Consider the following 25,021-nt stretch of genomic DNA (forward strand, 5'->3'; position numbering starts at 1 on the left):
GTAGCTTAGAACATGGAGTTTGACCAGTCAGGATGTATTTCTTAACTTTCTCCAGTGCCAGGTTCCTTATTATGACGTGGAGAGATTCAGTGCACCTCACTAGCCTGTGGTGAGGACTAAATGAGGAAATGCACATAAAGCTCATATACATGCCAGCCTGTCTCATGTCCAACTAGCAGTGAGAAGGTTCAAGCCCCTTTCCACATCCCTCTTTCTATCCCTAGGCAGATGAGTGGGGCTAGGAGGCAGGCAGAGCAGAAGAAAAGACCTGGGGGTTCCAGAGGAGGGACAAGAGGGTTAAAACAGAGGAGAAGGGGAGCTTCCAAATTTTTATTTATTTATTTATTTATTTATTTATTTATTTATTTATTTATTTGACAGTGTCTTAATCAAGTTGACCTCAAGCTCACTGTGTAGCTGATGACTGAGTTCCCTCCTGTTCCTTCTGCCTCTACTTCCCAAGTGCAGGGATTGTGGGTATGTCCCACCACCATGCCCCGTTTATAAACTACTGGGCATGGAATCTAAAACTCTTCATGGTAGGCAAGTACTCTGTCAGCTGAGGTGCACCCATCCCCAACCCTCTCTGGCACACTGAGCCGAAAGGGGAGGTGTTTCATTACCTTCAGGGTTTGTGTCTGAAAGTGTTTTCTTTCTTTTTAAATGTATTACTTAAATCTTCAGATTTTTTTAAAAAAAAGATTTTATTTATTTATTATGTGTACAACACTCCATGCATGCCTGCAGGCCAGAAGAGGGCACCAGATCTCACTATAGATGGTTGTGAGCCACCAAGTGGTTTCTGGGAATTGAACTCAGGACCTCTAGAAGAGCAGCCAGTGTTCTTAACCTCTGAGCCATCTCTCCAGCCTGAGTGTTTTCTTTCTGCGGAAGTGGGTGCTGTCTTCATGGACTGTAAGATTATAAAGGACAGTGAGTGGCTTACCTTATTAAGAAGCATGGATGGAGCTTGGACGTTTATATCCAGGTCAGTGCTATTCAGAATACAGTCTGCAAACTGCAGTGTGGGAACTCAGGGCAAGTCAGTATCCAGACAGTGACTTTACTGGGGAGGTGTTTGTTTTTGAGACAAAGTCTCATCATTTTTCCCATGCTAGTCTCCTGGGTTAAAGGTGTCCTCTGCCAAAGCTGCCTCAGCTGCAGGGACTGGAGGCATGCACCAGGGTGCCTGGTGATGGAGTAACTTCTCATCTGCCAAAGCTAACAATAAACACCAGTGTATATCTGGATCTCTATTAACCAACTAGGAATTTACTTTTTGAATTAATTTTCTCATACAATTCGGTTTATTTTACCTTACTAATCTATAGTTTCACAATATATTGGAAAATTTAAAAACCAGTATTTTACCATTGATAGTTTGAGATACACTATAGCACAACATAGTGGAAACTTAATCAAAAGCATTATTCCAATACTGACAACTCTCTAAGGTTCAATATTAGGAAACTTCTGATCCTAAGAACTGTCCTAACTAACAGCTTAAAATGATTCTGTAATTTTTATTGCTTATTGCATGTTAGTTCATGAGTACAAAGGCAAAATTTGAATTTTTCAAATATAGAACAAAATACTAACATCCAAGGAGGCAAGTGTACTTTTTAAATCTATTGTATAAAATATGCATATTTGCTTATTTATTTTTATGTGTATGGGACTGTCTGTGAACCATGTGCATATTCAAGCCAAAAGTGGGTGCTGGATCCCCTGGGACTGGAGTTACAGATGGTTGTGAGCTGCCATGTGGATGCTAGGAATCGATCCCAGGCCTTTTAGAAGAGCAAACAGTACTCTTAACCACCGAGTCATCTATCCAGCCCAAAATGTGCATATTTGTGAGGCAGATAAATATGCACTGATAGTGAGGCCCAAGATATGTTAGGCCATTATATGCATATAATAATATGGAAGGGAAATACTTGTAATACAGTGCTAGGCTAAAAAAAATTGCAGGGACATAAAAGGTTCCAAGCTAAGGTGTTAAAGAGATGTTAAAGAGTATATCGGTGACTTTCCTGTTGCTGTGACGAAATACCATGAACAAAAGCAACTTAAGGTATTTTATCCTGCAATTCCAGATCTGGAGTTCATGTGGTGGGAAGGCATAGCATGCCATCAGAAGCAGGAAGCTGGCTGGTTACATTTTCAACTACACACAGGAAGCAAAGAGAGGGAGGGGGGAGAGGAGGTAGGGAGAGGCTGTAAATCCCTCCTCCAGTGACTTAACTTCCTCCAGTTAGGCTCTGCCTCCTAAAGGTTCCATAATTTCCCCATGTAGTACCACCAATAGGGAAGCACATGTTCAAATAAACATACCTATAGGGGGCGTTTCTCATCTGATCCATCACAGAGTGCTCTGTTACTCTTCCACAGGACCTGGGTTCCCATCTAGCATGCACACTGGCTGGGCGCACGTGCACTGCTTATGACTCCAGCTCCTGGGGATCTGCCACCTTCTTCTGTCCTCTGTGGGCAGCTACCCCCTTGTGCACATACACATATGCAGATGTACACATACACAACATTTAACCTTTTTTTTCTTAAAAGAAAAAAGAAGCCAGGTGGTGGTGTTGCACGCCTTTAATCCCAGCACTGGGGAGGCAGAGCCAGGCTGATCTCTGCAAGTTTGAGTTAAGTCTGGGCTACAAAGGGAGTTCCAAGACAGCCAGAGCTGTTACACAGAAAAACCCTGCCTAAATGAAACAAAACAGAACAAAAAATGCAAGAAAGAAAAAAAGAACTGCAAACTAATGTAACAGATTAACAATTGCATTCTGGCGAGTAACACTTGCAGGACATGATTCTCTGTGTTTCAAATGCTCGCTGTGAGTGTGGGATATTTTTGTAATAAAAAGACAATGTTTACATGTTGAAAATTTGCCTTGATCAGTTTTGTTTTTGAGTGAGCAGTTTCTACAAAATGCAGATGTGATCCCATGGCAGACCACTGCACCTCTATTCTTGAAACTTTTTCTCCTATGAAGAAGCCTGGTCCTTTTTCTCTTTGAAGGTTCTGCTTGTGATTCTAAGCACATGTTTGAGCAGTAAAGGGGGATTTTCATGTAGGCTTCAGGCACAGAAACCCTCATTTGAGTTTTCCCTCCAGTTCATTTCTATCCCAGCTCTCTCCAATAAAGAGGATAAGAAGGAACCTGAGATGTTTTCTTCAGTTTAAAGGGCTTGTTTTTAAAATGAAGATAAATTACTCATTACCAGTCACTAAAACCTAAAAATTCTCATTAGTCATTCTCAGTGAAGTGATTAACCCCAAACTTAGGGGAAGGCACAGCAGTGGTCTGGGGTCTACTGCAATAGTAGAGAATCTGCCTGGTGTGTGCAAGGACCTAGGTTCAGGCCCACACTGAAATAACAGAATGAAACAACATTTTATGCATCACTAAGAAAGAAATAAAAACAAAACCCAGCTAAACTGAAAACAAAAACCCAACCACAGTCAATTTCATTAGGAACTCATGAATATACGAACCCTATTTTCAGATGTATATATTAAAAAACCATGTATCTTGGAATCAATAAAGCATTGTAATAGTAAATGAATTTGATTTCCTTCTTAGAGCACTTCAAACTGTCTCTTGTGCACCCCAAACATAAATGCAAGCACTCAAACTCATGTTCAGTAGTACACTCTCAGTTTATTGACCTATGTAAAAAAATAACAGGTCTCAAAAAGTCAAAACGATGAAAGTATATGCAAAAGGCTATTTCCAATTCCAGAAGGCTATACAAATATGCAAAAAGGAATAAGTTATTATTATTTTTTTACTTGTGTCTTTTTTTCCAAAAAAATTTCCCCAGACTTCATTTCTAATGATACAAATGACTAAGGACCAGTTTAACAAAGCATCTTTATGTATATATTACATGCTTTGGAATACAAGTAGAAAACTGTCCCAGAAAAGCTGTTGAGAAATGTTTCTATTCACAATATGAACAAGAAACTCATATAAAAGGGAGGGAAAAGGAAGCACCTTTCATGGGATTTGGAAGCTGAATAAAGAGACGAAGATCAAGGCTGCCCTAAAAGCAAGCAAAATCCTACGAACAACAAACCTAGCTAATGTGTTCCTCCAGAAGGGGTAGGAGGTAGTTTAAGCCTCATGATTCAATCTCCTGCAGCTTGGAGTAAATTCTCTTTATGCCAATCTTGTTTTGTCACCGGGTGACAGATTTACTTCTGGAGTTCAAACTGGAGGTTTCACTTTCTACTGTTCACCACGTTAAGGCACACGATTCATCTACGATGATGTGGGTTGGCTTTGTCCTCTGGGGTCCTTCCTCTTATCATCAGGGAACCTTCTTTTCAGACCTGTGGTTCCACACTCTTTCCATCTCAAGCCGACCATTTCAAATGACAGGCAAGGTGGAGAGTCACCAGTCTGCGAATTCAGTGTTGGGAAGCACAACAGGGATTGGTGATATGTACCTTAAGAACATTCTCCAAGCAGAGCTGGCCAGTGACTTCCTCTAGCTGGGCTACAATCAAGTTATGGTGTGGGTTGCTATAGCAATCAGAATGACTAGAGTCCTTATTTATGGTGCTTACGAAGACATCTTAAAACATTTACACTCATTCAGAACTTCATGAAAATCTAACTTCTCTTCAAGTAAGTTTCCAATACTGCCTAAATTGCCATCTGTTTGTAGAAACAGTGTGTTTTCTGTCAGCTCATGAGTTCAAACCTTGTCATGGGGAGCCATGACTCGGGAGCTTCTGGGTTTCCTCTCTCAGCATTCTGAACTGTGCTTAAACTCCCATCCTCCTTTCCGTGGGACAAACTCCTCAAACATGTCCCCAGTTTCAAGGCTTGCCTTTGACAATTGTTATTCCCCTTCCTAAGAACTCGCTGTGTGTCAAGGCTTCATGTTGGTTCTCTTGACAGGAATTCCACAAAGGGATCAGACTTAGTGATGGGTTAGTGCCTAGAGTTTGAAAGGCAAGTCCTCATCCCGGGCTTTGTGGGGCTTAGTGTGTGATTCACTTCCAAACCACAGAAGTCTTCTCTTCCCCCTTTGATGCCTTTTGTTTCTAAAGCCTTCTAGGAGACGAACACACTTTGCAAGGCACACTAGTGTGAGAATGCGCAGTGCTTGGTCAGGAGGTCCAACTGCATTCAGACTAATGTTCCAGGCTTGGAGTCTTCGTGCCAAAAGAGTCTCTGCTCGCCACTCTCCAGGTTGTCTTCCAGCTGGTTTCCATCTGTACCGTCCAGCGGAGTGGTCTCTGCGTACTGTCTGGTAAGGGGAACCAAGAAAATTACTATCTGCATCTATTTTACTCCCTCAGAACAAACAGCTCAACAGGTTAGAAGGAAGCACTGTTAGGAAAAAAAAAACTTTCCAGAACCGAAGACAGGAGGCAAAGAGTGTATATTCTTTCCAGAGCACAGTAGAGCATTGTCTAGCACACACATAAAAGATTGTTGAACTCTCAGGAAAGTTCTACCTTTGTTTAACTTTCATTTACTACTGATTAGGGCCCAGAAGGTATTAAGTTACATGTTAACTTGAAGGCATTTATTGGGGAGAAATACAAATGTATCCTTTGCAGCAGAAAATATTATGGGTTACAGTTTATTGCCCCATTTTGACACTGACTGGCTTGGTGTGTAATTTAATAATCTTATCCTAACGCTCACTCTCTTTTATTGTTTTGAATTCCCTTTGAAGCGCCATAGCTGGTTTCCTTATTAATAACAATTAAAAAGTGAATCTGTGACACACGGTTGCGTCTTAATTTGTTTTTTTTTGTTTGCTTCTTAATTTGTTAATGAATCATATTTTAACTTTAAAAAAGCCATATTTTGACAACTTTTCAAATTAAGAGAATAAATTTCATGTTTTATTCAAGGGCAAGAAAAATACTTAAAGTTAGCAGGGATACCTTGGAATATACATCATGTTCTGAGGGGTTATATGGCAAATATGAATTGTCACTGACCCAGGAAATGGCATCATATAGGCATTTTATTCTGAACAATGCCAGGCCAAAAAAAAAAAAATAGAAACACATGTTTGGACGGTGTATTCAAACAAGCACAGTCTATTATACAAACGCTTCAGTTAAGCAAACCATGTTTTTTAACAGTAGGTTAAAAGAGGTTAGATAGTTAGTAGGCTTCTGTTTTCAATTCCAAAATCTTTTAGTAAAGCTGAGTTAAAAAAAAAAAAAACCTTGGAAAGAAAGCTTTGGGAATGGATACTGTGTAAATTCAGGATTTTTAGTGTTTTCAGGAAACATCAAAGCAAAGTCAAATTTCACAACCTCACACCGCAGGCAGGAAGGGCGAAAATCCTGCTGTGCAGAAGCAACAGGCAGACTGGAGCAATGTACTTACTCCCGCTGGCTACACTGAGCAAGACAGAGCTTAGCACTGATCTCACTTCGGGAGCCACAGCCATTCTCTGCAACAGAGGGCCTCGATTGTGCCTAGTGATGGGGAAAGTTAGACAGGAAGAGGAAGGGAAGAGGGAGACAGGAAGTGAAAGAAAACACGTTCATCTGAAAACTGTAGCTGGAAAGCTCAAAGCTGCCCCTTCTGAGATACTTCTAACACAAGAGACTTCTGCCTGGCTGCTTTGGGCAGTCCACCAGTGCCAAGTTTACCAAACCAAACTAGGAAAAAAGTTGCCAATACAAACTACTAGCTTTCTATAAATAACATTCAGCTCATTAAAAAAAAATCCACTTGTATGCTGCTGAGCGTTTTCGGACTTTAGTGTGGACTAGAGTTTTTTCCCCTGCATCATGAAATTTATTTTGTCTCTTACTTTTATTAACACAATGTATTAATTGTACAAAATAGGGTTAATTACAACAGTGTATGTATTCTGTCTCTGATTTTAAACATTGTGTTTTTTGTTGATTGGCTTGCTGTGTGTGTGTGTGTGTGTGTCTGAGACAAGAGTCTCACTTTATAGTGCAGACTGACCTAAAAATCATTATGTAACCCAGACTGCCCACAAGTTTGCAGCAATCCTCCTGCCTTCGCCTCCCAAGAGTATGAATCACTATGTCAGCTTTAAAAACAAGTTTCCATAAAAAAATGTGTCATGCAATCTTGAGGCAAATTTCTGAAGTTTTAGGAATTATTATTGTTGTGTTTGGCTTGTTAGTAAATTCACTTAAAATGACCAGATTGTATCACAGTTTTTAAAATCCTACATAAGACAGGTATGTACTTCTGTGAACCCTTGGGTGCCAAAGTTCCCATTCTTCTGAAAATAGGGAATTTAATGATCACACTTTTCAGTTTGAAGTATTAACTGTACTTTGGGGATGAATCCTGAGGAGGTGGTCTGAAATGCAGGCAAACACATCACACAGGATAAATTAATATCACTACTAAGAAAAAGGCTAATAGTTGTTCAACAATATGGAGCTCTTGGATAAAGCATCATGTGTTTAATAACTAGGTATATATGTAAGGTTTAAAATGTTTAATGATAGCCACATAAAAGGTGATGCACATCTTTAATTCCAGCATTCCGGAGGCTGAGACAGGAGGATCTCTGAGTTTGAGGCCAGCCTGGTCTACATAGTAAGTTCTGGGACAGCCATGGCTATACAAAGAAACCCTGTCTTGAAAAACCAAAACAAACAAACCAACAAAAAAAGTTTCACAACATAGGTTTGAATTTTTAAGTTACTAAAGTTTTAAAATGAGATGTGTAATTTCATATGTAACAAAAGGTGCAAAACTGTATTTACTGTATCATTATGAGCATCTTCAAATGGACAGAGGGTTATGGAGAAATGTGTCAAATGTTAGCAACACTGTCTCTGGTTGGTAGGTTTATGGCTCCACTGTTATCTTTTCTAGTCCTTTGTTACTTTTCATGTTTTCTCTACAGTGAGTGTGCACACCACCCACACCACAATGGAGTTTTAAATAACTTCCAATTTCCTGCACACTATGTCCCCTCTGACCCTGGCCTCCTCTACTCAGCCGTCTTGGTCTGAAATACACAGGCAGACTTGGTAGGAACAGATCTTCTTCTCAGAGTGTCTAGTGCTTCCTGGATTCAATGAGAGCAGAGTTAATGATAAGCGCACCCTGGTGTACACTGTCTCAGCAGAAAGGAGAGATACAATCTATTAGCCAAACTGATGAGAGCCGTGTTGAAAGGGTTCAGCTCAAACTTTCGGTTCCTGCTGCAAACTCATTTTAAAGCATTATTTATACAAGCCCTAGCCCTCTAGCATCCTGTGAAGTACAGTTCCACCGTGTCTATTTTGAGCACACCCTTTGTGGAGTTGAGACAATTGGCTTCATATTTCAAGCCAAGAAAAACTCTGGTGGAATGCGGGGAAGAAAAACAAGGATTGGGGGACCAAGTACTTCATTTAGCCTGGAACACCAACTGACTCTGTAGGGAGCTGCTAACTTGCCAGGTCTGCTAGCACAGACACTGTACAAGCCGTAATCACCCTACGTCTCCTTCACCAGAAGCGCCAATGGGACTTAAATAAGATCAAATTTTCAGCAACAACCAAAAAGAACCCAGACAATGCTTGTCTTCACGGCATTGTGGGTGTGGACTGTTGGGGTAAGAGGAAGGAATGAAGCTAATTCCTCCTCTGCCCCAAAATTGCAACTGTGTAATTCTAAGTTTGTGATTCTGGGGGCCCTTGTTAAGCTTTATTCCGATCTGTTTGAAGCACTTTAATAGACCTGAGGTGAGTTGATAATCATTTGCTCTATCCAGCTTCTGTCATCTGTGTCAGGGGAGTTACACGCTCACTTGGGGAGAAGCGGGTGAGGTTTTAGTCGCACTGGACGGTGTTGTGCGTGTGAATTCCCTTTTCTGTTTACAAAGAACTATTTTAAAAGACAAACAGGACAGCTGGCTGTGTCCACGTGTCTTAGTGAACACAAAAGGACACCAAGTGGTGAAACCTAACTGACCAACTGTTGGCTGGACTTTAGCACAAAGCGCTTAACCAGGGGAGAGGTATTTTGCCTGCAGGTTTTCTCTTTCCCAGAGAAGACTTAAGTGGACCTTACCCACAACACAGTTTTAAAGACACTCTTAAAATGGAAGAAAAAGAGAAGCCCAGCTGTGGGCCTGAGACTTTAATGCATACAGATGTAAAGACAGGACGGAACTTGGATGAGTTCAGAAACTCAGCAAACTTTCCGAGTGCAGCTGCATTTTTGGCTTTGCTGGCCATTTGCTGTTTGTCAAAGCCATTTAGCTTTGTCCTCAGAGTGTGAGCACACACACGGCTAACATGTGGAATAATGAGCATGGCCATTTTCCAATGAAACATTATTTACTGAATGAGGTGGCTGTTGGGTTCGGCCTGTAGGCTCTTGACCACACCCTGTGTTATATCTCTTCACACTGAGACTTAAGTGTAGGAGCCAGGTATCTTTGCAGAGAACTAAGATTCTAGAATCTGGTCAGTACTTCCTCACCTGCTTGGAGAGGGTAAGGGATTGTAGATGCTGCCATAGCAGCTGGTGTAGGGAGAATGCACTGGGTTTTCGTATTCAGACAGCCCCACGGTTAATTGGGTCCTCCAGTTCCCAGAAGCATTTGTAGAAGACACTAGAAATAAGAATGGGAAGAGAGAGTACATTAGATGAAATACTTCAAGGGACATCTGTTCAGGTTGCTTCACAGTCAGGCGTGCGTGGAGTAGAGAGAAGAAGGGCCCATGTTGCTTTTGTATTTGCCGGTGTTGGGGACCGGTCCAGGCCTTGCCCCTGTTCTACCACTGAAACAGACTCCTATTTGAGCCAGAATTTGCAGTCAATGTAATTTGTTGGCTTAGAGACTGAATGACCTTGGGCCAGTATCTTACCCTTTTCAAGGCTGTTTCCTTGTGTGTGGAGAGAATAATAACAGGTATACTCAGTGTGGTTGCATCACCACGACTAAAGGTAACCATGAACACCTTTAACCTAGTGTGGAATCAAGAATCATACATGCTAAGTATTATTATTAACAGTAGACGGAGGGAAGGACAAAACATTTTCAAGTACACAATTTTAAAGTAGCTCAGAAGAAAAAGGGAGGGGATTGTTATAAAGGGAGAGAATCTTGGGGGCTGGAGAGATGGCTCAGAGGTTAAGAGCACTGGCTGCTCTTCCAGAGGTCCTGAGCTCAAGTCCCAGTAACCACATGGTGGCTCACAACCACCTGTAATGAGATCTGGTGCCCTCTTCTGGCCTGTAGGCATACATGGAAACAGAGTGTTGTATACATAATAAATAAAAATAAAAATCTTAAAAAAAAAGAGGAGAGACTCTTGTCACAGGGGTGTCAGCTATCAGGGCAGATGGTACCTGAGAGTAAGTAGAGGTTGGGGAGGCAGAGCATTCAGCCCGTGACTTGTTAAGACTCCACTGCCAAATGCAACAACCCTGACCACTGGCACGACAGGACATTTTCGGTTGTTGAATCAAAAGCAGTGGGGGTGGGGAGAGAAGCCAGCAGCAGGAGGAAGAGACTAGTTTTGCAAAAGGGTGGAACCAGGAGAGGACACGGGCATCATTTTGAAGCAGAGCTCTATTGAAAGCCTGTCACTGGTTTCTGCTGTTCTCTCTGTAAAACCTGTCCTGCTTCACGCCTGGGCTATGCAGGTGGCCCTATGGCCTTGTGCATATCCAAGTCTCACAAAGACAGTCCCCACCATGTTCTTCCTTGTTCTCCATTATCTGCTCCCAGCTACTGACCTCTTTCCATACCCACAAACCACTTGCAATCACCACAGACAGACACACTTCAAAATGCATCTGTGCATTTGGAATACAATAATATACTCAATATGTATTGAGTATTGAATATATATTAAATAACATATATAACATAATAAATAACATATATATTCAATATATGGAATATATTCATAATGCCACATAATTTTCACCCACTGATGTAGGGGTCCTCCCGGTGGGTTTCCAAGACTGGGTGCTAAGTAAAGGTCCTGAGGCTTTGGGGTTACACTGTTTGAGCTGGAACAGAAGCCCCATTTAGTTACCTGCCAGCCTAGAGCTTAAGCAGAGTCATTCAAACTCTAAATCAGAGTCATCTTAACTGCAAAATAAGAATAACAAACAGAACAACAGCGCCCACCCTACAACACTGCTGCTCACATTAAAAAGCAGAGCATCCTGGCACAGATTGCTGCCAAGAAAAGGTGCCTACCATCCCTGCTGAAACTGAGTCACCACGAAGCCTTCAGGTGGTGCCAAATATGACTAACCAGAGACAGGAAATGTAGCTCTCTGTGTGAATGACGTGTGCCTGTAGACACACATCTCTAAAGCTATAAAGTTAGGCAGGAATGAGGAACATTCCAGAAGGGATTTCAGGAAGCCTTGATTTCATCCATTTAATTCTTTGTAAAGGGCAGACAGGTGTGGTAGGACAGGCAAGGGAGAGGCCCTGTGAACTTGAGGCCAGCCCAGGACACACTGTACGATCCTATCTTAAACCGCCAAGGGGGGCTTAGGGGGAGGAGTGCTCTCTGTGGTACTGTCAGCAGAGCTGACACCACGTTAGAACCAGGAAGTATGACCTCCGTTCTCACCCTTGCCCTAGATACAAAGCCAACAGCTGAGACAGGGTTCTGAATCACACCTGGGTTTCCTTGGGTGTGTAGTGTCCCGTGTCGCGCCCCCCCCCCGACCCAAAGCCATCCATAAGACTTTCTTTGCCTTTATTCTTGTTGACAGGTGTGATCTGTGAAAGCTTTTCAAACTTCACCCTGAACTTTGAGAGCAAGACAGGCACCCTCCAGGTCAGAGCTATAAACCACAGGAAATAATGACAGGAGCCACTTTCTGGTGTTAGATGTCGTCATAGGTGGGATAGTCCTAGCAGAAGTCCAAAGTCCTGGAAATAGGAACAAAGTGGAACCCAAACAGAAGTCTCCATGGCAATGTCTGTTGTCAGCTAACTTATGAATCTTAAAGGTACAGTTCACCCTACTGTTCCTCAGGCTTGGAAATTCCCACATATGTTTAAGGGAGGCAGCAAACCTCTCAAATCTGAAGCTTACTTAATTTTCATACATTCCTTCAGCTGTTGACTAGCACCTGAACTCAGGGAGGCCAGACATTGCTTTAGTACTGAGTTCTCATCATGACAGGCAGCCGGCTCCTCAGCTCCTACTTCTCTACCTAAATTACTGAGAACAGGTTAGGGTGTGCAGCAGGTGCTCTGCAAATGTGAGCAGAGGGCGTGGCCCAACCCCATCTAAAGGTTAAAAAGGGAACACTGTTGATGATCGAAAATCATCTACAAAAATTCCTGGGGTTTTGGCCAATGATGTTGGTCATGGAATCAGGTTTTCAAGCCCTCCAGGCAAGCACCCAGTCCCTCAAATTCCTTACATTAGCAATTCAGGAGAGCACATCCTGAGATAAGATAGAGAAAGTAAGTAGGAAAATACTTGACAAATACCTATCAGAATTACTGAAATCACTGCATAATTACTTATGCAGACAGGCACATGAATATTCAATCTTGGAATGGATCTCATCTTGGCTGTCAACGAAAAGGGACGCATGATCCTTAATGCCCTCAACTCAGCTCATGTGCTTCTTTATTCTTTCAGAGTGTCAAACTCCAACCATGAAACTACATGCAAGAGGTGTGGCTACCGGCGTAAGACACAGATGACGACACAGCTGGTAAAAGTGCCAACACAGGACAGCACACAGACTAGGTACTCGGCCTGTGTTTGCTAGGCTTGAATCTACAAATGGCTTCATCAGACTCTCATGCTCTGTGAAAGCCGCAGAGCACTGTCCAAGTCGGCAGTTGGTGCTATGGATCCACTGAATGGTGACTGCTCTTAATGACCTTGGGGACCAATCTCATGACCTTAGACAGGAATGGTTTGGGATCATGATAGATAGTGGCCCCAGGGGTGATGTGACTCCCCAGCCATCTTACCTGAAGAGTAGGAGGATGCTCGACTGCTTGGAGAACAGGGCACCTGCAGCCCCGGAAATCCCAGGCACCTCTGTGATCCCCTGTCTGAGTCAAAGCTAGTCTGTGGGCTGTGCCCCTGATCCTTTTGCCCAGAAGCCCTCTGGTACCAGCCACGCAGGTGCTCAGCAACTAAGGCCTTGTGGATGTTTTTGGTGATGTGCTCAGATTTCACGGCAGCCTTCCTTGGCAGCCGGAGAGTTGCATAAGGGTTATGGGGTACGCGGTCTACCTCATCTTCATGGAAAGACCTGCTGTAGTCCCTCTGTCGGTCGTATCCGTAGTGAGCAGAGGATCGGTAAGAAGGATTGACACTGTACTGTCCCTCGGTGTCATTCTCATAGACATAGCCACCACTGTAATACAAGTCACACTCCGCATATGGAGTATATCCGGCGATATAGTAACCAGAAGGATCCTGACCCTTTGAGTAGACACCATTTCTCAAAGTATCCTTTTGTGCTAGGTTGGGCATGCTTCCTGAATTGGAGGTAGAAACATTCTGTTTCTTGGACCTTCTCCTACCCCTGGCTCGGGTGTCCAGAGTCTGGGTGGTGTAGTAAGGGCCGGAAGCAGGTGTCACACAGTAATACTCGGAGCTTGACTGACTGGTGTAGGAAGACCCATCGTCGAGGATCTCAGTGCTACTGCTTCTTTGGGATTTGGAGAGGGTGAAAAATGGCTTGTCACTGTCCATCTCAGAGAGCAGGTGGGACTGGGACTCCAGGCTTCCGCTCCGCTGGCGGCAGTGCTGAGATGAAGAGTCGGGTCTGAGGGAAGAGAAGGGGACATGAGTACAATTGAAAGACCCAAGGAAGCAAAAGGAACACTAGGCTGAGGGCTGGGGGGGGACGGCTCTGTAGCAGAGTGCTTGCTGTGTGAGCATGAAAACTTACTACAGAACCCATGTAAAAAAGACACACCTGCTTCCTGTAATCTCAACGCTAGGGAGGTGGTGACAGGCAGATCCCTGAGGCGTGATCTAGCATAATTGGTGAGTTTAGGGTTTAATGGGAGACCTTATTTCAAAAAATAAGGTTGTGGCACAATGACAGTAAATGCCTTTAATCCAGTACTTGGGAGCCAGAGCCAGGTGGATCTTAGTGAGCTCAAGGCCATGCCTGGTCTACAAAGTGAGTTTCAGGACAGCCAGGTCTGTTACACAAAGAAACCAGTCTTGGAAAAAAAAACGTGGAGAATGATGGAGAAAGGTACCCTATGCTGACATCTGGGCTCCACATACATGGACTGTCATGCATATGAACACCCACACACATGCACATCGAGGAACACATGCAACACAGAGAAGAGAACATGCTGAATAGATTGATAACTTCTAAATTCACTTGGACTTTGCAGGTTTCCAAGTCTGAGCACGCAACAGAGTTCACCTGTTCACACACACACTGGTTCACACCGAAGTACTTATTATAGTTTTTTATAAGGGAGGAATCGGGTTCTGTTATTGTGCAAGCCAAATCATTTTTGAGGCTAGGGAAGATACACATACATATGTATGTACATACATACATATATACATGCATGCATGCATACTGGTGTGCAGCCTGAGTTAAAGCTGGAAGATGCCCACCAACAGGTCTTTGGAGGCTCCTCTCTTCTCACATAGGGTTAGGTTACTTAAGTATAGAAGAGAGGCAAGGTGGAGTGGAACCTGAGCCTATATTAGAGATTCTGGTGCTGACCACAGTTTGGCTGGCTATTCATCAGCTGTAAGAGTTAGGCAAGATACTTCTCCCAGTTCTGCTCCTGTGTTTGTAAAATGAGATGAAAGTGGTACCTAACACCCACTTCATAACAGGTTTGCTGTGGGTACTAACTAAAATAGCATGGGTAAAAAGCATTTATGGGTTGAACATACAGCTCAGTTGGTAGTGCTTGCCTGGCAGGCATGAAGCCCTGGTTTTGGACGTTGGCACCACATGTGGTGTATGTCTGTGGTGCATGTCTGTGGTGCATGTCTGTACCCCAGTGCTGAGGTGGTGGAAGCAGGAAGGTGAGGAGTACAAGGTCATTTTTGGCGACATAGTGAGTTCAAGGCCAGCCTGGACTGTATGAAATGGTGTTGCTAAATAAATAGTATCTTTTAAAAAATAAGAGAAGATAAGACTTTCTGCACAGAACTCCACAAATACTTTAAAAATCCACTGCACTTATTCTCCACCTTAATAATGAATGATGAATGGTAATATCTAGTCAGGGAAATTAAAGTACTAAAAATCCAGTATGTACCTGGAGGAATCAAGTACATGGTGTTTACTCACAAATTACAAACTGTAAGTTAGCGGGAAGTGTGGGTTGGAATGAGTCAGGGCTACTGGCAAGTAGAAAGTCACTTTAAAAGATTTAAAAGGGCAACAAAAGCGAGACAAACACTCAAGTCAAAGCTGATGGCACTGAAGCAGCAGAAAGGGAGCTCTTACTCCAGGTGGCTGCTGCTGTAGGCGTTCCGAGTCAGGACAGGTGTGGTGGGCATGCTCCGTCCTCCTTGGGGCCGCCTCTCCAGCGTTTTGTAAGGGCTGCTGTGGGTGGACAGCATTTCTCTGCAATTAGAAGGAGTTGAAAAAATGATGACTCCTGGCAAACTTGCTACATATGAAACTTACTAGAAAGACCTGGAAGGAGAGCATGGGAGAAGGATGGAAGAGGGGTCTCTGTAGGTGACCCCATCCTGAGGGGTCCTGGATGACTTTTAGTGGAAGCACATGTGGTCTGACTCTTTGGAGTCATGCACACAGCCAATAAGAAGATGTTCAATAGCGTAGACTGAGAGCTACTACAGTGAGGTTCTTCAAGCCCTTCTTTCAAGTCTAGTAGAAAGGATCTGAGGTTGGACACATACACAGTATAGAAGAGCAGGCGTGACTGTGTCCCAACAAAACTCAATGTAGCTTTCAGACATCACTAGATATTATTGCTTTTGGCCTGTTCCCTCCAATTTCTTAAAAATAATTTCTTAAAAAGTCAGCTCTTGGTGGCTAAGTTGGTCCAAAGTTGTTATCCATTGGAATTTGACTAAAGTGTATCATTTTTAAATCATGTTTTTCTACTTCCCAGAATTCTAAGAACATAACTGCCTAAGGGGAAGGCATAATACTGGCGCCATAACACACAATTAGCACACACAGATCCTGGTAGCAGCTCCCCACTGCTCAGAAGGAAACTTCCCAAAGAACTGTCTACTTCCTGTGAACGCAAACAAAGTGCATTACAGCTCAGAAACACAAAGACAAAGATTTGGGTATTCACAAAGTGAGGCCACATATAACATAAAATTTTTTCATATACTTTTCCTGTGTGTATACATATATATATATATATACATACACACACATATATACTTACAAACATCTATACTTTTATACTTTGTATTTTCAATAAGTACTTAAAAATTGAAGTTGCATATACCATTTTTGTGCTGCTTAATTTTGTTTATACTTTTAAAAATTTTATTGTCAGTTACTTCGTTAATTTTTTTTTTTAATTTTGAGGACTGGATCTCTGTTGGTAGCCTGGGCTAGCCTTCAGGCTAGCCACAAACTTATAGTAATCCTTCCTTCTTCAACCTCGTAATGCTACACTTATAGGCACAAATCACTATTTGGGACTCTACAATGTCACTCATACTCATTCTACCATGTGGTTTTATGGTAATTTATGTAAACAGTCCTCACGTTGAAAGTTGCTTTAGATCCGAGGTTATAAAATTAAACTGTGGAGTCCTAGGCCTGCTAGAATTCGACTTGAAACCCTCCCAGGGATGCATGGGTTGAAAACTTGGCTTTTAGCTTGTGGGGTTACTAGAAAGTGATGGAAACTTCGGGGCCTGAGACAAGTGGGATGAAGTTAGGGTCATCAAGGGCATCTCCTGGAAGGGGAAATTAGAATCGGCCACTTTCTGTCTCTCTCTGATTCTGAGTCACCCCAAGATGGGCACTCTGTTCTACCACATACTCCCATTACAGTGCTCCCCGAACCACAGACCCATAAGGAAGGGGCCAGGTGACCATGGCCTCCAACCTCTTGAAGCCACAAGCTTTTTCATAGGTCGCTTAGCTCGGGCTAACATCATTCCCTAATCTCAATTAGATGTTAAAGAGTCAAGGGCTTTTTAAAAAGCCCTGTTAAGAAAACACCCTCTGGGTGCCTTTAATCCCAGCACTCAGGAGGCTCACTCTGTGAGTTTGAGGCCAGCCTGGTCTACAGAGTAAGTTCCAGGATAGCCAAGGCTACGTAGAGAAACCCTGTCTCAAAAAACAAAAACAACAAAAACAAAAAGAAAACTCTCACTCACTCTCAACAACAAACCTCTGGATTATTGTCTTTGCCTCAGTTTCCTATTAGGATATTGTCTAAAGGGATAAGTAATAAGCAAGAAAAATGAGTCCCTGTTTTAGAGAAGGGACTTCTTGGTTTCAAGGCATCAACCTTAAGACGAGAACCGCTCACCTGGACTGCCTGGTGTCCATGAACTGGTCATTGATGGAGGATTTTCTAAAGTGGATTCGCTCGATGCCAAGAGACTTGGGGGGGCAGAATTCTTGGAGAATGAGGTACTGAACTTGGTCGCTGCCCAGCAAGAGTGAAGGAGTCATTGGCTAAAGTGAGTCGAAAAGCAAATGGATAAAGATGAGCGAATCAGTAAATGAGTAGCCTGTCAGTCTTTCACAAAGAAATTGGCAGATCAGATGAACAACAGTTTTTCTCTAGACTCTATTTGTAGGGCTATGTAGTAGGAATGCTTACATTTTGTAAAGTTAAGCCTTATGATTGGTATGCAAAAAAAGAAAAAAAAAAAAAGAAATATTGAAGTCTGAACCACTTTTTCCTCAACTCACAATGACCACTCTGAGTAAGAAAATCACTCAGGTGCAATGGGTGACAGTGTCACTTTAAAAACCTTTTATTAAAGACAATCTGCAATTTGCCAGGTGTGGTGATACATGTTTTTAAGCCCAGCACTTGTGAGGTAGAGGCAGGTGGATTTCTACAAGCTTGAGACTAACTACTAGTTCCAGACTACACAGAGTTACCTAATGAGACCCTTGTCTGAAAAGAAAGGAAGGAAAAAAAGGGGGTTTTGTTCACCTTTAAAGACCTCAGGCCTCTGAGGCTTGAATTTATCCTATGGGGGATGGGCTCTGTTGTTGCAGACATGGTATGTTCATGACCAAACTGTACATTTTCAAAAAATGAAGGGCAAGTATGTTGGATTACAGCTCAATGGAAAGATCCTGAAGTTGTGAGATTTGATTTTATTGACCATCAAACTCAGAGAAAAAGCAGTGAGGGACTGGTGCAGGGTAAAGGCTTCCTGGAATTCTTGAAATCACTTCAGATAGATAGGCGGTCAGCTGACTACGTATAAAGGGATACAAGGAAGTACTCATTCCCTTGATATGAAACACATTCCATCCCCAAACTCACTGAACTGTTATCAGCCACTGTAGCCATACTGCTTACTTACAGGAAATGGCAAACATGACATGAAATCTAACTCATAAAATGTGCCTTGCCGACACATAGGGGGAGGGCCTGGGCCCTGCCCTGGATGAAATGACAGACTCTGGAGATCCCCCATGGAGGGCCTCACCCTCCCTGGGGAGTGGAGTGGGGATTGGGTGGGGAGTTGGGGGGGTGGCTGGTGGGAGCCTGGGGGAGGGAGACGGACCTGGTATTGACATGTGAAGCAAGCTTGTTTCTTATTTAAACTAAAAAAAAAGGATTAAAAAATGTGTCTTGCTTCCTATATAAAATAAAATCAATTCCTACTTCTCCAGAAAACAGCGGTCTGCAAAGTGCATACTATAATTTGCTGGTTTGGTGATGGAAATCGTAAGTGAAGGACTATGTGACTTACACAGTTCTGTGTCTTTAGTTTTTTAGAAAGTTAAAAAAAAAAAAGCACTTTAATATCCTTACAGACCGACTTACTCATGCTATGGATTTCTGATTGGGTGGTCCTGTTTTAATATGTTAGCCTGCATAGAGAACAATTGTAGACCTCTCACCTCAATCATTTGTATAAAGATAGTTTATTCTACTTTCTTCCTTCCCCCTTTCTTTCTTTCTTTCTTTCTTTCTTTCTTTCTTTCTTTCTTCCTCCCTCCCTCCCTCCCTCCCTTCCTTCCTTCCTTCCTTCCTTCCTCCCTCCCTCCCTCCTTTCCTTCCTTCCTTCCTTCCTTTCTTTTTGTTACTCTTTGTTACAGGGTCTTATTGTTAAAACTATTATGTAGTAAAGGAAAGCACTGAACTCATGTCTTGCCTCCGCCTTCCAAGTCCTGGGTTATTTGGTGTTGGGGACCAAACCTAGGCATGCTAAGCTGCATCCTATACCCAAGTTTACTTAAATTAAAATATCTTAGGGACAGGAAATGAGGCTCAGCTGTTAAGAGTGCTCACTGTTCTTCCAGATGACCTGAGTTCACTTCCTAGCACCCATGTCAGAAAGTCTCACAAAATGGCCTGTTAACTCCAGTTCCAGGGGATCCTGCCTCCTTGGATACTCCCCATACATGTGGTCAACACACACACACACACACACACACACACACACACACGCACACACACACACACTAATAAAAATAACTGTTTTGAAAAATGATCTTCACACTTCACAGTACCTAATATTTTTAAATGAAAAAGGGAGCCACTTACGATCATCATAGGTGGTGGTGTCGGACAAAGAACTGCTTTCTGATGGAATTATGTCTTCTGTGAATAAAAACAGTCATCTTTAGTATAATTGTGCATTTATACAATTAGAATGAGTTCAATAGAGCAATTTTCAGTGGAGTGCATTTTATTTTCATTTAGATAAATGTAAGCAATTACAGTGCATTAAGAATGATTAGCTGTTGTCAGAATCACTTACATTCTACTAGAGATAAAAACTTCTGACCTATTGTACAGATGTTATAATGAAGTGGTCATTCCTCGGTATCCACAGGAGATTGGTTTCTGGTGGTCTCCCCAACAAATCTGAGGGTGTCCCAAGTTCTCTTGGATACTGTGAATACTCTCTCTATTACTTATAATTCCTAATATGTTGTGAATGTTATGTAAACAGTTGTTATATTGTAGTGTTTAGTACAAAGACAATTTTCCCTCAAATATTTTTACCTGAGACTGCATGTATCTGTCTACAGATGTGGAATCTGAGGATAGAAGGACAGACTATATTTCTTTTTTTATGTCTTTCTTACTCTCTCTCTCCCTCCCTCCCCCCCCTCTCCCCCTCCCCCCTCTCCCCCTCCCCCTCCCTCCCCCTCCCTCCTACCCCCTCAACACAGTCTTATATAGAAGGCCAGGCTGCTCCTGAACTCTCTATATAACTAATAATAACCTTGATGCTTCCATGTCCCAAGTGCTAGGATAACAGGTATACACCACCATGCTGTTTTCTTGTGTTGCTAGGAACTGAACCCAATATTCATGTATCCCTACCAATACCAACTGAGCTACATCTTCAGCCTCTGACTCTATCACTTAGAAAAGGATTAATATCCACAGAGTTTGCCTCTTAAACCGGCTATGGTTTTTTAATACGTTGAAAGGAAACTGCATCCCATATTTGTTCTTGGGAGTTTCTTTGTGCATTATAGAAACTATATCTATTTAAAGATCTGAAGCAGCACTCTTATACTCAATTTCAATAGCCCAAAATGCCTACAAATATCATCAACTATTTCTAGGGTGGGGGGTATGGCAGGCAAAATTGTCCCTACTTAAGAAGCAATGAATTGGAAGATGAGTTTAAATCTCATTTTTGTCATTTATTATTTTTGGGAGCTTGGTCAAGTTGCTTCATCTCAGTAAGGATCATTTGGCTCTGCTCTGCAATAGGGATAATAACAAGGTCTATTGCATAGTGCAGAGATTAGCCATTTGATTAACTAATGACGCAAAGACCTTAGCCAGCTCCAGGCACACAACAAATGCTAGATAATAAATACCAACTACACAGGTTGGAGAGATGGCTCAGTGGTTAAGAGTACTGGCTGCTCTTCCAGAAGTCCTGAGTTCAATTCCCAGTCACCACATGATAGCTCACAGCCATCTATAGAGGGATCTGATACCCTCTTCTGGCATAAAGTCATACACAGATAAAGCATTCATATATACAAAATAAATCTTAAGAAAAATGCCAACGATGCTTCTTAGTTTTACTACCCGTACTCAGCCACCTAATTAGAAATGACAGCCATAGTGTTTTGAGCATTTCTGGTACCCATTTGGCAAAAGAGACATCTCAAATAAGTTGATATGATTTTGCAAACCATTCCATATTCTGCGTCAACTGTTTTGGTGAAAGGTTCTATACAACACCTTGATGTAAGTTTTAAGCCCATTATGGAGGGACTGTCTTCATTCAAACTCAAATGCTAATCTTTATCAGAGCCAGGTGGACTCTCTCTTAATTAGACATACAGTGAAACTTGAAGGCGAGGTGCCAGTATAGTCAGCTGTTGAGTACGCTTAAAAAACATCTATCCAATATATGCTCAACCAATGGCACCATCTGCTGCCCAAATGTCAGCCACCAAAAAGAACATTTGGGTCTAGCACAGCTTGAGGGTGAATTGGCTGTGACAAATGGCCACGAACATTAAGCACACTGTTAATCACCCATGTCTGGAGGCAAAGTATCAAACCACCATCAGACCAACTGGATTGCACATTTACATTCTCCAGCTGTGGTGGACTAACATTTGTGTGTAAATGTCTGTATATTCACTTTCTGAAATTCGTATGAATCACAGGCTCTAAGCCTGCTCTGTTCTAAACCCAGGTACCACAGCTTATCAAACAGAAAGTATGTAATTATTTCGTATTCCAGTGAAAATGTAAGGTACTGCCAGTTATGATTATACCACTCATCCAATGGAGGAATGAATTCAGTTTCTCAGGTGTTAACACATAAAGTTTGTCTAAAAAGCACATTAGTATGTACATAAAGTCAATTAGACTTTAAATAAACACAATAAAGACTTCTCAGTTTTTTTCTGAATATGAACTTTTTAGATACATGATGTCGAGGATCTTGGAAACAGAAGAGAATCAGCTCTCGAAATTCGAAGACTGTTAGTATTTCGAAATAGTTCCCAATCAATCATCCTGTGTGCAGGTTTATACAAAGTCAGGATTACCTTGTGGTTATAATCTTATCTCTCATCTTGCCGCATTCCATGTTATCATCTGACATTTGCTTACTTGTAAATACTGTCTTGAAATGGGATAGTCCTAAGACCTCTCCTCTTCTATACACATGCAAGATGGGGTCTCTAAGGAAGTGCAGGGTCTTTCACATTCAAACACCTTCCAGAAACAGCCCGCATCATGAAAAGTCTCTAGGGCACTGTTGCAGAGGAGTCTGTTTTATCATGGGCCAGCATCCCTGTGAGCCTTCATCCTGAAAGTTTAAGACCTGTCATACAGAACTGCCGCTGTCATACAGCCTGCTACTGAACATCAAGGTCACATGCCCTAGACACTGAAAAGTGGACCATTTTTACGCCTGCTTTCAATGCTTGCTCTTCTGCCTTTCACCAAGTAACCAAGTGAAGGAACACTACCTCCCAGGAGGAAGACCGGGTGCAGGGTCTGCTGACAGCTTCTGCTTACTAACCTGGTAGAACGACTGTAGTCTTCTGGCTGGGTTTCTTCCCACACCGGATTCGGTATTCGTTGATGGAATTTTCAATCTCCTGCAGCCTTTTCACAGCATCTGTGTAATCTTGCTTCCGTTTTTTCTTCACGGTTTTACAAAGGTCTGGCTCACTGGCAAGTTTCTTTGCAGCTTCAACCAGCTTTTGCTGTATTAGGAAATTGCTCTCCAATTCTTGCAAAGCTGGATCCTGCATTTAGACAATAAACACTGCTTTATTTTTACAGACACATGCAGTCACTTTCTCCCATTGTTTTTTTTTTGTAACAACGAATTATTATTTATATTCTTGAAATGAAATATTCTGTGTTTTAATAGCATAGGCATCCTCACTCAACTTCCAAGAAGACGTCTCTCACCCACCCTAACCTCACCTTCTCATAGTCTGACCTCTTTTCCTTTGGAAGGAGGAAAATGACTTTGCATTTATTCACTTGGCTGGGTTAAGACCAGTTATGAGAAAAAGATGCTAAGCTGTGACTCACTCTGGCAGAATGTTACATTTATATGTGGAGCTTTAGAGACACGTCATTTGGGTCTGACTGCACTTTCTGGTTGTCCCTGGTAGCATGACTGAACATACTACTCATAAATAATCTTTTAATACTTTAGTTTCCTGAATTGGTAAAAGGAAGAAAGTACTTTACCAAAGCGTGCTGAAGATTAAAGACACACCGTGTGCTGCTTAGGTCAGAGCTGAGCGCACAGGCAGGCAAGCGCCCAGCGAACATCAAAACTTGACTCTATTATGAATGGAAGCAGAGATGGCCAAATCCCTGTAAGAACCCTGGGGTGGGTCCTAATGGCATAATTGCATGTGATATGCAATCGAGAGAGCACACACTATGTTGCCCATCAAATCTTTTAACTTAATTACCCTGACTGCTGTATATGTGTTATCTCATTTAGTCCTCACTACACCCTGCAGAGGAGAGTTCCACCGCTGTTTGCCCTTCACAGATGAACCGAAACTTTAGGCTGATGAAACCATTCGATGAAGGCCACTTGGCTTTAAGAGAAAGCATCTAAAGCTAAAATTCAATCTTAATTTCTGTAATGCTATTTGCAACTCACACACAGGTTTCCTTTAATGTGCTGGGACACGGGAAATAGAATAGCAAGAAATAAAATCAATTTCCCTCAGAGCATGCATGAAAGATTACAGTGCAGTTTGATTTACTCTATCTATTTCCATGGCTTGGAGAAAAATCTACAGCACTGACTTGGAACTTAAGGTGCAGATGGAGGACACCAAATAGATGGCCATCCTGTCTGGGCACAGGATGGCTCAGTGCCATGCTCGTACCTCTTCAGTAGGCAGCAGGTTGTCATCTAACTTGAACGTGGTCCCCACTCGCCTCCTGACCTGAGGGGGCTTCTCGCCGATGCTCAGTGGGTACTCCTTTGGCATTCTGCCTGTGAGTTCCTGTAAAACAGGACAGGGTCAAGAGTTCATAATGGACACAGGCTACAGCCACCCAACACAAGTGCCTGGAGAGGCCAAGGCCACTCACAGCCTCGCGAAGACAGATCTTCTTCAGCTCTTCAACTTTCTTCAGGAGCTTCTCTTGCAACAGTTTCTCCTTCTTCTTGAGTTCTAGGATTTTCTCTCGTTTTTGCTCCTCCATGCCTTCTGAGTCCTGAGAACCTAGAGTGGGGGCAGGGCAGGGAGGCTCACACAGGCCCTGTTTCCTTCCTCACTGAGGGACAAAGGGCTGTGGAGGCAAAGCTGCTCCTGAATGCTGGTTTCAGTTCTTTTTTCCTTGTTTCTGAATATAATGAAAGGAAACCGGGAAGCATTTCACATGCTTCTGGGCATCCGAAAGTGCCTGGTAAGAAAATTCCCGGCAACCACATGGTGACTTATAACCATCCATCAAGATCTGGTACCCTCTTCTGGCCTGCAGACATATACATGCAGGTGGAATACTGTATACATAATAAATAAAAACAATTTTAAAAAAGAAAATGCCTTTTGCACTTTGTGGCTCAGTCATTTGGAGGACCCTATGAAATGCCTTGTGGTTCAAGTGCACACAAGGACAAACTGCATTTGTTTTCTAAGAGTGAAGGGGAGATGATCCCTGAGATAGTACCACTCAATGTTTCTTTAGGAGGTAAGCAAGAAAGGCAATGGACTGGGGCTGGAGAGATGGCTCAGTGGTTAAGAGCACTGACTACCTTCTGGAAGGACCTGGGTTCAATTCCCAGCACCCACATGGCAGCTCACAACTGTCTCTAAGTCAGTTCCAGGGAATCTGACACCCTCATACCAATACACATAAAATAAAATTAAATAAATCATTTTTTAAAAAGGATCAGTCAGTGAGCCACCCACAGCACTTGGGA

General features: G+C 42.5%; 1 protein-coding gene across 1 annotated transcript in view; it reads right to left on the reverse strand.

Moving 5' to 3' along the window:
- Window positions 1-3,654: 3,654 nt before the first annotated feature.
- Frmd4b (FERM domain containing 4B) overlaps window positions 3,655-25,021 on the reverse strand; it is a 189,310-nt gene continuing 167,943 nt past the window's right edge. The window contains 10 exon segments of the mRNA XM_040737352.1: window positions 3,655-5,274; window positions 9,462-9,594; window positions 12,952-13,757; window positions 15,429-15,548; window positions 17,455-17,537; window positions 17,539-17,603; window positions 19,663-19,719; window positions 22,634-22,862; window positions 23,979-24,098; window positions 24,187-24,320. Of these exon segments, the coding sequence (XP_040593286.1) occupies window positions 5,154-5,274; window positions 9,462-9,594; window positions 12,952-13,757; window positions 15,429-15,548; window positions 17,455-17,537; window positions 17,539-17,603; window positions 19,663-19,719; window positions 22,634-22,862; window positions 23,979-24,098; window positions 24,187-24,320 (1,868 nt within the window). The 3' untranslated portion in view covers window positions 3,655-5,153.

The sequence above is a fragment of the Mesocricetus auratus genome, unplaced genomic scaffold (genome assembly GCF_017639785.1).
Source record: "Mesocricetus auratus isolate SY011 unplaced genomic scaffold, BCM_Maur_2.0 Super-Scaffold_100676, whole genome shotgun sequence".
In the NCBI taxonomy this organism is placed as follows: domain Eukaryota; kingdom Metazoa; phylum Chordata; class Mammalia; order Rodentia; family Cricetidae; genus Mesocricetus; species Mesocricetus auratus.